This window comes from Diadema antillarum, unplaced genomic scaffold (assembly GCF_040938485.1).
Source record: "Diadema antillarum isolate AM-2024a unplaced genomic scaffold, OU_Dant_1.0 scf00000143, whole genome shotgun sequence".
Classification (NCBI taxonomy): Eukaryota; Metazoa; Echinodermata; class Echinoidea; order Diadematoida; family Diadematidae; genus Diadema; species Diadema antillarum.
This window is the reverse complement of record NW_027271032.1, coordinates 1,081,985-1,095,178: the sequence shown is the minus strand read 5'-3', so window position 1 is coordinate 1,095,178 and position 13,194 is coordinate 1,081,985. Positions and strand designations below refer to the sequence as shown.

General features: G+C 38.9%; 1 protein-coding gene across 1 annotated transcript; it reads left to right on the top strand.

Annotated features, from left to right (window-relative positions):
• Positions 1-3,763: 3,763 nt before the first annotated feature.
• Positions 3,764-8,041, top strand: LOC139721455 (EKC/KEOPS complex subunit Tp53rkb-like). The gene is made up of 3 exons (XM_071632772.1): positions 3,764-3,868; positions 6,072-6,294; positions 7,546-8,041. The coding sequence occupies exons 2-3, from the start codon at positions 6,099-6,101 to the stop codon at positions 8,028-8,030; spliced, it is 681 nt and encodes a 226-aa protein (XP_071488873.1). The 5' UTR covers positions 3,764-3,868; positions 6,072-6,098; the 3' UTR covers positions 8,031-8,041.
• Positions 8,042-13,194: the final 5,153 nt, after the last annotated feature.

Below are 13,194 nucleotides of genomic sequence, written 5' to 3'. Positions count from 1 at the left end.
TACAGTCCAACAGTAAAGTGCTAAAAGATAGATCTATACAATGTAATAATTTAGCAGTACTGTATTTGCATTGATACTACAATGTAGTCCACCGTTTATCAAAAACGGTCATGTACAATGTAGTTCTCTTTTAAATGAAGTGTGCTGTGGTCAAGTCTAGAGTGTAATCACTGTTGTTGTTTAAAGGTGCGTCATTCAAGGTTGAATACTTACAGCTTTATTTTTATAAATGAATTCACATTCAAGCAGTATTTTTTTTTTTTAAACAGAAGAAAAAAAAAATCACAATCAAACAATTATAAATTCTGGTGCAGGGAGCAGTGGCAGTCTGCTCCATATAGAGTTGGGACAGAGAGAATATCCCGTGCAGAAAAGGAAAAGGAGCAAAATCTAGTCAGTCCAGCTTGGTAAATGTGATGTTAAGCAGGCTTCTCAGTCCATGCTCTGTGTTGTGTGTTATATAGCATGCTATCATTTGGTGGTGATTAATTCATCATCATCAGCAGCAGCAGCTAAATAATACTGGTGCTTTTTTATCTAAGTTTAACAAACAAGAGACCCGGGGGGTCTCGCACTCAGCCAAGTATTACAAGATCATCTTTCATGCATTCTTGCAGACTCTTACATGTACATGAGAAAATTGGAAACTTGGGGTGGAAAGGGGGGGGGGGGGCACCTTTGAGAGCTGAAACATAGTGTCCATTTGCCTATTCCATCACACTGGTAAAAATACCTGCCAAGTACACTGTACTCAAAAAGTTGGACTATGCAAATTGGAAAAAAAGTCTTGCATTACAATCACTTCTGATTCTACAGAATATTACTACATAGAATATGAATTCCTTAATTTAGGAGGTTTGGGCCCCTTGGGGCCCCCAAGGGGAGGATGGTGCCCATTCGAACACATCAAGATCCTATCCCCATAAATGCTATGTGCCAAGTTTCGAGAAAATCCATTTTGTTGTTTTCAAGAAGAAGATGAAAATGTACAATTTAGGCCCGCATTTGGATCCCTCAGCCACAGGGGACCCCTCGCTGGATTTGCAATGAACAAACTTGGAACTAAAGTCATCATGGTATTAACTTTGCTTTATCACTGGGTCTACAGACAATGATCTGTAAATATTCCTCAATTTTTTTTATTTATTTATTTATTTATTTATTTATTTTTTTTTTTTTTTTGGGGGGGGGGGGGGAGGGGGGCTAGGGGTCTCTAAGGGGAGCATGGTGCCCAGTTGAACAAAGTGAGATCATAACTCCCTAGGCATGCTACATTGTACCTGCCAAGTTTGGTAAAAATTCATAAAGGGGTGTCAAAGAATATGAATATACAATTTAAGTCCCCATTTGGACCCATCCCACCCCCTCCCTGGGCTGGGTTGCATCCTTGATTCTACCATTTTATAATAAATTTGAAACAACAGTCATCAATATACTAACTCATTGTACTAAGTTAGTTCTACCACGTCTGGTTCTAGAGAAGATCTTTAAATATTCCATAATGGACCTGGGGGTGGGTTGGGCTGCCCTGGGGCCCCCCAGGTGGGGCATGGTGCCCAATTGAAGGAATTGAGATCCTATCCCCCTAGGTATGCTCCCTACCAAGTTCAGTGAAAATTCATCGTGGGGTTTTCAAGAAAAAGATGAAAATGTCCAATTTAGAAGGCCCCCATTGGGACCCCTCTCACCTCCTCCCCTGGTTCCCAAGGGAGCATGGGTACCCCTGATTCCGCCATGAACAAACTTGAAACTACAGTCATCAATGTACGAACTCATAGTATAAAGTCAGCTTTATCACTTCTGGCTCTAGAGAAGATGATTTTGTATGATTCCTTAATTTTGTTGGGGGGGGGGGGGGGGGCACCCCCCGCCCCCGGGCCCCTCAGGTAGTAGGCATGCATGGTGCCTATTTGAACAAGTTGAGATCCTATCCCCTAAGCTAGCTAGGGCAACCCATCCAGACGCTGTTAGTACGCTGTGCGAATGCTACTTACAGCGACTGGGCTGTGTATAGTTAAAGCTGCCTGCCAAGTTTGGTGAAAATCGGTCTTGGGGTTTTCAAGAAGATGATGAAAATTTAAAAATTTCATGCACGACGCACGGGCATGAGCGATGCACGATGCACGACGGACGACAGACGAAGAAGCCAATGCCAAGGAGGTATGGTAGGGGTACCACCTATCGGCAGGGTACCTTCCCATCGGCACCCTGCCTATCATGGCTGTTTGCGTATAGAACGAAAAGGTACGCGCGGGATTAAGTGTCATTAGCTATAAAGACAATAAAAAACGAAGAAACGAAAATCAAACTCAAAAACAAGCTAACAAACCAAGCTAAAAACGTTTCAATTACACATCCGCTCAGTAACGACGCATATATTGCATGGCTGTGAAATTCACGTGTATTACCTATGCTGTGAAATTCACATGTATTACCTATGGAGGGGAGAAGGTGCCGATCGCAAGGTACCCTTTTAGCTGCGCGAAGAAAACGGAACGCACGCACTAAAATTTCGCTATTTTAAAACGGAGATTCATAATCAACGAGACGGTCACGACATTCAGAACTGCAGTATTTATGGCATATTTGAGGTAAGAATTAGGCGAATTTGTGTTATATTTTTAGAATTAGAATAAACAAGCTACAGTACAGATCCTTAAGGTGACGATAGGTGGTACCCCCAACCCTACAAATCAAAATGTCCCTCCTTGGCCTTGGATGGACAACAGACGCCGGATGAAGAGTGATCGCAACAGCACATTTGAGCATCCGGCTCAGGTGATCTTGAGTTAAAAAACTAAGAAGTAAAATTCAAATATCCAAGTAACACAAGTCATTCAATAGAATTTCAATATCAGATATTTAATAAGTGCAAATTAAATTTAGGCCTACGTGATAAACAATAGACCAATGCCCAACCAACAAGTTACACTTACATTGTAACTTATCATGCTTTCAAGTGTATCAATTATTGTATTATACATAAACAAAGAAAAGAGAAGACGAAAAAAAGAAAAGCTGGGAGAAGAGTAAAGGCAAAGGGCCAAAGCTGCATACAGCAGGTTTCGCATACTAGACCTAGAATTCTAGTCAGTTCACACCGAATCACGGACGCAGCTCGAGACGCCACGCCACGCCACAACTTACCGGTCAGAATGAACGAACCTACGCTGGAAATAAACCCCGAGAGGAAGGAGTTGAAGGGAAACGTTCCGACAAGGGCGCAGTAAACAAACTGCACAACACCTGTCAAGAATATGTATGTCAGGTAGGCATCGATAATTTTCAGCTTCTGTGGTGTCTTTGTCATGTACTCATCGTAAAATTTGTTGAGCACGGTGAACAGATTTACCGACATTTTGAGTTTGTTATTGAGACCGATTCAAGCTGACATCCGATTACTCTGCTACGTGTCGCTCAAGAGGAAGTGTTCCAGGGATCAGAGGGTGTATGATGGGAAGGTATTGAGTAAGATGTAGAGCTGACATCGTGTTGAAATGTTTAATCATTGACTTATAACATGATCTTAGCCTCTTTTATGTTTTAAAATTAATTTTAGATATTAAAATTTTTATTTCATCATGAGCGTTTTGTACTTAAGATCTTTTAAGAACGTATTTTGTAGTATTTTGTAGCGAGACTGGAATGGCGTCTGCTAGCAGTGCCGCTAGCTGAGCTGCACATGGTTTGGGCGCTTTCACACAGTCTTTCGACACGCCGCGCCCGCCCTCCCCAGCCCAGCAGCTTCGGCTTGCTTTCCCACTTACGTGCACGCACTGGCTGTACGGAACTTTGATCGTTCATACGAAAAGAGAGCTTAGATTAGACAAGCTGATGAACTGCATTCTGTCAGAATAGGACCTAAAAGGTATCAAATTCTTCATACTTTATAAATGTAGTCGTTTAAGTGTCTGTTATTAATAAATAGGGTAGTATTTTTAGAGAGGTAAGAATTGGAATTTACTCATGTCACAACAAAGGTATTGGCTATTGCGTTGCAAATTGTGTACGTCATTGCATTGTACAGTATTTTTATACGAGTATGGTACAGTAGTATCGCATTCTGGGGTGGTATTCTGAGGTCGTAATTAAGTCTGTAATTAACTTCGTGATTAAGTCGTGAAGTTAATAGGCCCTTAATCATGAGCAAAATCGGTATTCTGAGGACGTAATTAAGGTATGATTAAGTCCCCTGTAATTATCTTAGGTCCCTCCCATCTAATTGTTATTCCATCCAATCAGACACGTTGTTAGAAGCCAAAATGATGATTACACGCGCAAATATGCCCTCAATGCGCGCTCCTCCACGCCCCCTGTAATTACAACCCAAGAGCTCCGTGCGCACGCTCCGGTATTTGATTACAACCCCTCACCTACGCACGCGAAGATCTCAACCTCTTTGCTCACATAAAATGACAAAATTCCTCGAAGATCGGCTTTATTTCTTTTTTTCTCTGAATTCTATGGATACCATGATAACAAGATTCAACCGCTCCTCGGTTACCGAAGACGGTAAGCATCGTTGTGGCAGAGAAAATGCGATGTAATGCTTGATATCGGAGTAGTTAATGACACTCTTTGGTATCATTAAGTTTTTCATTAACTTTCATACTTAATTACACCCTCAGAATACCGATTCGCAATTAACTCTGTCATTAAGTCCTCTCAGAGGTGCGCGCGCATTGATACGCGCAAACGCGTAGGTCCTTCCCGCCAAAACGCTTGTTGCTATGGTAGTTAATATAACCCCTACTTAATCATGCTCTCAGAATACCAATTCGGTAATTAAGTGCTAATCAGACACTTAATAAGCTCTCAGAATACGGCCCCTGGGATCTGCATTGTGACATTTGTGTAGGCTATGTTGTACTGCCTGGGCTAGAGAACTCTTCATCAACTCTACATTCATATTGTCATGATATACAATGGATTCAGAAGGCCTACGTTAATGCCGACAGGGGATCCATTTCTACCTGCACCAAAACATTGTTGTTTGTATGTGAGTTGCTTTAATGTAGTATCAGAGTCCATTTGATGATTAATTTGAGGTTAAATACTTTTTGTCCCCGCCGAACGAGTTCGAGCAGGGGACTATGAAACGGGCTCCGTACGTGTGTGTGTCTGTGCGTCCGTGCGTCCGTCCGTCCGTGTGTCCGTCCGTGTGTGCGTCCGTGTGTGATCAAAATCTTCAATTTGCTACTTCTCTGTCATTTATGAGCCAATTTTGATTCTGTTTGCTTTATATGATAGCACTACATGGGAGCTTTGAAACTTCTACACAGAATTTCAGTTATGACCTTTGACCTTGACCTTTGACCTATATTGTACATTTTGCTACAAAATGCTACTCCTTCGCCATTTCAAACCCGATTTCGATTCCGTTTGCTTTATGTGATGGCACTAGGTGAGGGCTTCAAAACTTCTACACAGAATTTTGACCTTTGACTTCTTTGACCTTTGACCTTGATTTTTGACGTATATTGTACATTTTGCTACAAAATGCTACTCCTTCGCCATTTCTAACCCGATTTCGATTCCGTTTGCTTTATGTGATGGCACTAGGTGAGGGCTTCAAAACTTCTACACAGAATTTTGACCTTTGACTTCTTTGACCTTTGACCTTGATTTTTGACCTATATTGTACATTAGCTACAAAATGCTACTCCTTCGCCATTTCTAACCCGATTTCGATTCCGTTTGCTTTATGTGATGGCACTAGGTGAGGGCTTCAAAACTTCTGCACAGAATTTTGACCTTTGACTTCTTTGACCTTTGACCTTGACTTCTTTGACCTTTGACCTTGATTTTTGACCTACATTGTACATTGGCTACAAAATGCTACTCCTTCGCCAATTCTAACCCGATTTCGATTCCGTTTGCTTTATGTGATGGCACTAGGTGAGGGCTTCAAAACTTCCACACAGAATTTTGACCTTTGACTTCTTTGACCTTTGACCTTGATTTTTGACCTATATTGTACATTTTGCTACAAAATGCTACTTCCGGCGGGGACATATATTACGCACCGCGTAATTTCTACTTTTCCTTGTTTCTTTTGAAATGAATAAAAGCTGGAATAGAACAGAATTGCAGAAGAAATGGCCAGTTCAGATGGTGCAAAGCTCATCAAGCAGGGTGCAGAGGCAAGGATCTATCACACCACCTTCATGGGCAAGGGCTCAATCATCAAGGAGAGGTTTAAAAAGACATACAGACACCCCACCCTGGATACCAAACTGTCTCTGAAGCGCACAGGTCAGGAAGTGCGCACCATCATGAAATGCAGGAAAGCTGGTAATTCAACCACTATTTTTTTTTGCTATTTGTTATGATCATTAATTTGCTGAATTAACTTTTCATGACAAATTGATGTTTATCAAAGTAACAAGTGTCAAGCTCATCTCTAGTCCAAAAAATGAATACATTTACTATAGTTTGTATTACCACCTTTTGATAAAGCCCCAAGAAATTTTTCTAAAAGTAGAAGGGATTTGTCTCAAATGAAGAGATGTTTTTTCTTGAATAATGAAGAATTATGGTGACTTGGTAAATGAGTTACAACTTGCATTTGGTGTTACAACAACAGGGTAAGCCAGAGAAAAGAGATTTAAAAAAAAGAATGAGAGAGAAATTACATGATCCAAGCTCTTCATGATATCATGATTACCCATTTGGGAATACAACTTATCTGTCACAAAAGGGTGTAAAGTGTGCACTAGGTAATGGGAAATAAATAGTAAATGGTCAAGATTGCCAATACTGACTTTGAAAAGTCATTGCAGGTTATCAAAGTAGATAAGTTGTAGTTGTTGTTTTTTTGTGGACACCCATGCCCACTTTTGAACTATATGAATTGAATAGTTGTGTTATACATTGTATTCTTTTTTTTTTTCTCCTTTTTTTCAGGAGAGATGTAACTAAGGATTAATTGCTTGTTCTCCCAGGCTTTTTGCCTCTATAGTTCTTTTTCTTTCCTTTTAATTCAGGAGTAGCTTACATTCTGTACATTGTGCATTAGCATTTTAATTGTTATATCTGAGATTATGATGCACTGATGTTTTCATAACAGCTGTTCATTATATGATACTGTTTTATTATAGGCATAATTTGCTATTTGCAGATGGAACAAAAATAGTTCTAAAGTGGGAGTTAGGGATAGAAGCAACCAATGTAAAATTTTGAACCAGTATAATCGATGTTAAGTATTGTTACGGTGTACAAAATGTGAACAATAGGTTCATAATAAAGATGTTTCCATACTAAACCGTCTACAGTTACGGTTTAATGAGAAAAATGCTGATATTGCCATATATTTTAGGCTTTATTGTGAAATTTTTATATGGTAGGATATTTTGAGGTACATCTGACCTATGCTCACGCATCAAATGTGATATCTTGAACATTTTTGAAATCACTGCTCCCAAAGGTAAACAGGACCTTTGATATGACTCGTGTAAATGTAAGTAGGAGTAAATGGTAATTAGGTTGTGCTCTATAACCTTATTATCATGCAGCCAATGTTTTGGCCTTTCACAAACAATCCAGGCATTGCTACACCAGTGGTGTACTTTGTAGACACCAAACAGCATTCCATTCACATGGAATATGTAGAGGATTCCCAGACAGTCAGAGAATACATTCAGCAACTCCAAAAATTGGGTGCAACGGAGGAAGATGAAAGACTTTTGAGCCTTGCGTCAAAGATGGGTAAAACTGTCGCAGCCATGCACGCAGTTGATGTCGTCCACGGCGACCTGACAACATCCAACATGCTGCTGCGGCAACCGTACGAGGACTCGCCGCTGGTGATGATCGACTTCGGCCTGAGCCAGACCTCTCATCTGTGGGAGGACAAGGGGGTGGATCTCTACGTTCTAGAGAGGGCGCTATTGAGCACGCATCCCAATACAGAGAAACTCTTCCAGGCTATTCTTGATGCTTACACCAAAAACTACAAGAAGTCCTCGGAGGTCATGAAGAAGTTGGAGGAAGTGAGACAGAGGGGCCGAAAGAGAGTCATGGTGGGATGATAGTCCAGGACTGAGATGGTTATTGATATATTTTAGATGTTTGATCTGTAAGGGTAGGCCTATACAGAGCACTCCTGTTATACTGAACACAGTTATAACAAAATTCCGGTTACAACGAAGTAAAAATATAGGCTTCAATATTATCAGCTCTTATGTTTTTTACTACCTCCGCCAAGGGAGGAGGTTTTGTTTTCATTAACGTTTGTTTGTTTGTTCGTCCTTGTGCAAAATAACTCAAAAAGTAGTGAACGGATTTGGATGATACTTACAGGGAAGGTTCAGAATGGCACAAGTATCACATGATTAAATTTTGGTTGTGATCCAGGAATTTGTGTGGATTTTATGAAGGATTTCTTATATTTTGTCAGGTAGGGTCAATGAACTTGGGAGTTCAAGCTGCACATTTTTGAGGTTTTCATACGTGCACTAAAGTGTGTGCTCTAGTTTCTGCTAGGGCAAGGCGTGCCGTGCTGCTGAAAGTTGATGACATAACAAAAGGCTTCTATATCGGGGAAATTGGGCGACTTTCAGCATGCTTATGTATGGGTGGAAATCACTGATCTGTATAGATGAACAAAACCAGTGGTGGAAATGAGCTGCCTGGCAGAGGTCTGCGCTCTCAGAGTGCTTCTCTAGTTGTTTATTTGTTCGGTTATAACGAAATTTCGATATAACGAAAGAAAACTTGCGGTCTCGAGCACTTTGTTGTATTAGGGAGTCCACTGTAACTGCTGTTGCAGTACACCATCAACCTGTCTGGAAGTTCTGGGGTAGCATGTATTCCAGCTCCAAGTTGGGTTTGTGTGTGCACCAAGATTGATACTACAGTGTAATAATCCATTATGTCACTATCAACCTACCAGAAGTGTTCAGTTTGGTGGCTTTTACTGGTTTACAGAGTCCCACACAAGTCAGAAATAAATTTCTGGAATGAAGTCTCAGAGTAGGGACATGTCTCCATCAAGAGGATGAGACAGAGCACCAAAGTTTGGTTTATCTTTGATTCAATTGCAAGCAGTTTGTTTGTATGACAATATGCAACAGGTCTAGATACAGTGCTCACCTGATAATTGTGCAAATTTCTGTTGTGTAACAAAGTTTTTAGGTAATATTTTCACCACTTAATCACAAACTGCTTTATTTTGACTTTTCTTTTTTTGGCAAAACATTTCAATTTTTCCTCGTTGCTGTTAAGAGATGATGACTAAATCCATCAGAAATAACATCAGGGATTTCTTTTCCTCACCAGAATGGTTTCTTCTAATCTAACCAATTCTGGACGGATTCTGGGGATTGTTCAGTCTTAACATTTGCTGTCGGGCAGTAGGATGTAGTTTTGATATGGAACTATGTACTAGTACATGGGTGGCATTGTACTTGCGATCATACACAAAACAAATGAATTTGATTGTTCCAGTGAGGCATTTTCACAACTTTGGAGACTGCTGTGTCATTTTTCATTGCCATTTTGTCTTTAGGTGTTTTAGCTTATGTGTACTTGTTGCCATGGATCTTAAAGTTGTAAAGGGATAGAAAAGCTGTGCATGGCTTTGTGTAATGCCCACATACATGTATGTGGAGAGATTTCCAAGGGCCACTGCCCTAGTGGGAGGCCTGCTTAAATGGGAGAGAAGTTTATCTCCTGATCCCCTCCTTATAAAGTGGAACCACGATCTGTACATATGTTATAGCAAAATCAGTTTGTCCTTAATGGGTTAATGTACTTGGCAAATCACTGCAAAGTGTATGAATATATAAAGTTTGAATGTATGTACTATCAAAAAATAAATAAATAAAAGAATAGATAAATTTGTATGAGACTGCTTGTCAAACCATATCTTGGCCATAAGATATCTAACATGATATGTGACAAGTGTTTTCTTGTGCATCACATTGTCATTGCATATGCACACGAGTGGATCAAATTGTGATATTTAGGCAGATGTAATGGTATATGTAGCAAGGATTAATCATCCTTCACGAGAATGTGTAATAGGCTGACAAAGTGACAACCTTCATGTATATTTTGTTGAATCAATAACTAAACAAAAATTCTAACATGAAAATGTGAGATTTGTGATGTTTTACATGTAAACACAAAATGGGCAGTACCTGGTCTATCAAATGGTGGCACTCTTCAAGGTGACAAAGATCACTCTTTGGGAATCATTCAGCTTGCATATTGTGGAGAATATTGATAAAGGAGCTGTGTGGTCCTAAGTCCTGTCTTTCCTTAAATAAAAGTATGCTAAAAAATTTCACAGATCTGTAACTGTTAATTTTTTTACCCATTTTTTAATCACAATGCATTCTCTTCTGATACTACAGTCAACCTCGCCCAAGTCATATCCAAAGGGACCAGAAAGAATCCTTTGCCTTACACAAATTTCAACTAACAACAGAATTAACACATTTATATCTATACTGGGTAGAAACTTTTTTCAACTTCAATTCTTTGACTTCTGCAAGTTTGAATTAGGGGACGTGGACTATGTTTCTTTAATGAGAAACCCCACTGGGAGTTACTACAAAATTGTATGTGTACATTCATACGCAGCTTGCATGTGCAGAAATTTTACATGAAAATTATATATACACTCAAACTTACTAAGTTGAATCTATTTGGACTGAAGAAATAGATTTGACTTAGAGAAAATTCGACTTATGAGGGATAAAAATCAGTCGAATATAAAGAGAAGGGCGTTAAAAGACCTTTGACTATAGGCGATTATTCAACTTAAGCGAGGTCAACTTTAGAGCAAGGTTGACTGTATGTAATCATGTGGCATGTGAGTATGTAAAACTCATCACACGTAACAATATATTTGGGAAGATCTTTTGGAAGCATGTTGAGAATTACCCTGGATTTTTGTCCAAAGAAGTTGACAGAGTCAATAGGAGAATTGAAGGAAGGTTTGTGTCATTTTTTTTTCATTTTTCATTGGCAAGGTTTTTTTTTGCTTCATTATTTGATTTTACATCATTGTCATCCATGATTGCATTTTGCCTGTTCTGTACTGTATGTAGATTACTCACTGTCTTAGATTGTGGGATAAAACAAGGGAAATAAAGTATACATGTGTGACATGGATTTTAACCATTTTGTTTTTCATTTATTTGTGTTAATGAACTAGTACATTAATCATTTGTTTTATAAAGTGACATCTGCATAATGAGGGAATTACTGATAGGGCTGCCATCTTCTGCATGGCAACAATAATACCGATGAATACTTATTGCAAATTAAAGAAAAAAGAAAAACAGACCAATTGCACATTAGCATGCTAAATCAAATTTCATCACATGCTGAATTTGTTTTATTTGTAATAAGAAAAAAATGCCAAATATCATAAACTATGGCATTTGGCAAATCTATGCTGATGTTGCAGTTAAAGACTTGGTAATGTGTGGCAATTTTGAATTAGGGTAACTCAATTGAATCAACGTTCATTTGCTGCCCACCGGGTAATTGTCATTGTACACACAGTGTACTGTACGAGCTGAAATTTTCGCGTACAGATATTTTCGCGAATTGCTACTTGGAGGACATTTTAGTGTGTTGTTAATTTCGCGGTTACGAGGGTCTAATTGAACTTAGAACATTAATCACTCGTTATTTTCGCTGTTCGAAGGCGATTCGCGAAATTCGTGTAAAAATAAAACCGCCGCGAAAATTTCAGCTCGAACAGTATAACAAATCTGGGTAACAGTTGCCTGTGACAATATACCATAGAACACTTGCCCCAATAAAGCAAAATTACACAAGTGTTGATAAAATCTGTGAATTTAAAACTCAACACATTTTTACTAAACTGAAACAATGACTGCAACCACATATGTAAATTACATGGGATGATGGGATGATCATCTTAAGTCTCCTGCGGACCTACAAACAAATCTTTGCTGTAAAATTACATTGTTGACATTAAACCCCCGAGAAAAAGAGAAAGAATTTTTAATCAGTTGTTGCTGTTCATAAACTAAGCAATGGTGAGTTTTGAAGGGGGCATAAATGTAATTCTTTTTTTTTTAATATCAAAAACATTGTTTTGGTAATAAATAGCTTTGTGACGAAACTATGGAAGAACTGGCACTTTATCCAATAGATTGTTCTAGTATGTATTCGAGTTTATGCATGCTTTCTTTACAAAAGATTACCTTGTCAGAGGCTTACCCTGCATAGCAACAACTGATGAATGCTAGAGTGAATTCCTTCCAAAGAAAGAGAATTGGAGGGAGTGGGTGAATCAAATGGTGTGTTACTAGGCTGTAGGCAAATTAACACTAAGAAGTTTATATACCATTCATATTGTCTTTTTTTTTTTTTGCAACCATTTATGTCATTTGTATTTTTACCTGTGTGTCAATGTTATGTATCATGTCTTTTGTTCATGTTGTCATGGAAATGGAAAATCAATTCAATTCAGTTCAATTCAATTCAATACATCCCACTTCCAGTCAATTTGCATACACAATATGCAGTATGGTGACCAATGACACTTCTGTAAAACATGTACAAGTACAATTTAAAATTTCATTACGGCCCCATTCTACTGACCACCGGAGGCTCATCTGATTCACAAACTGAAAAATTTCAGCATTCCAATGAGTTCAGATGGAATATGATCCGACAAGCTCCAGAGACTTGCACCAAGGCACCATACCAATGCCAAAAGAGCCCCAGAATCAAGACTCGAGTTAACCTGTGCAATGACTGTTTAATCGTTGGAAACCCAACAGACTGTTGAAGGATGTCAACTGGACATGCTCAATAGTCACACAACTGACATGCATGACACCTAAAAAATAAACTGACTGACTTGACATCTGTCCGACACTGACTGGACTTGTGACTGGAAACTTTGCTTCTGACAAGTGAGCGATAAGAAAAATCTCAGTGGAACAGGGGTACTAACTTTATTATTCTATAACTGATTTCCATGAAACTTCTACCATTTTGTTATTTAATTCTACTCTGTTTATTAAATTCAAATTGAACATGGATTTGTGATGTACAGTAAAACACAATATTTTCGCGGCATGAAATTTGAATGAATTGGAGCCAACGGCCTTTTTAGGGGCATGAAACTTTTGCGAGTTGCCTCTAACATTCAATGCATATAGTGTAGACAAGAACTTTCACATGCATTTTAATTTAGCGAAT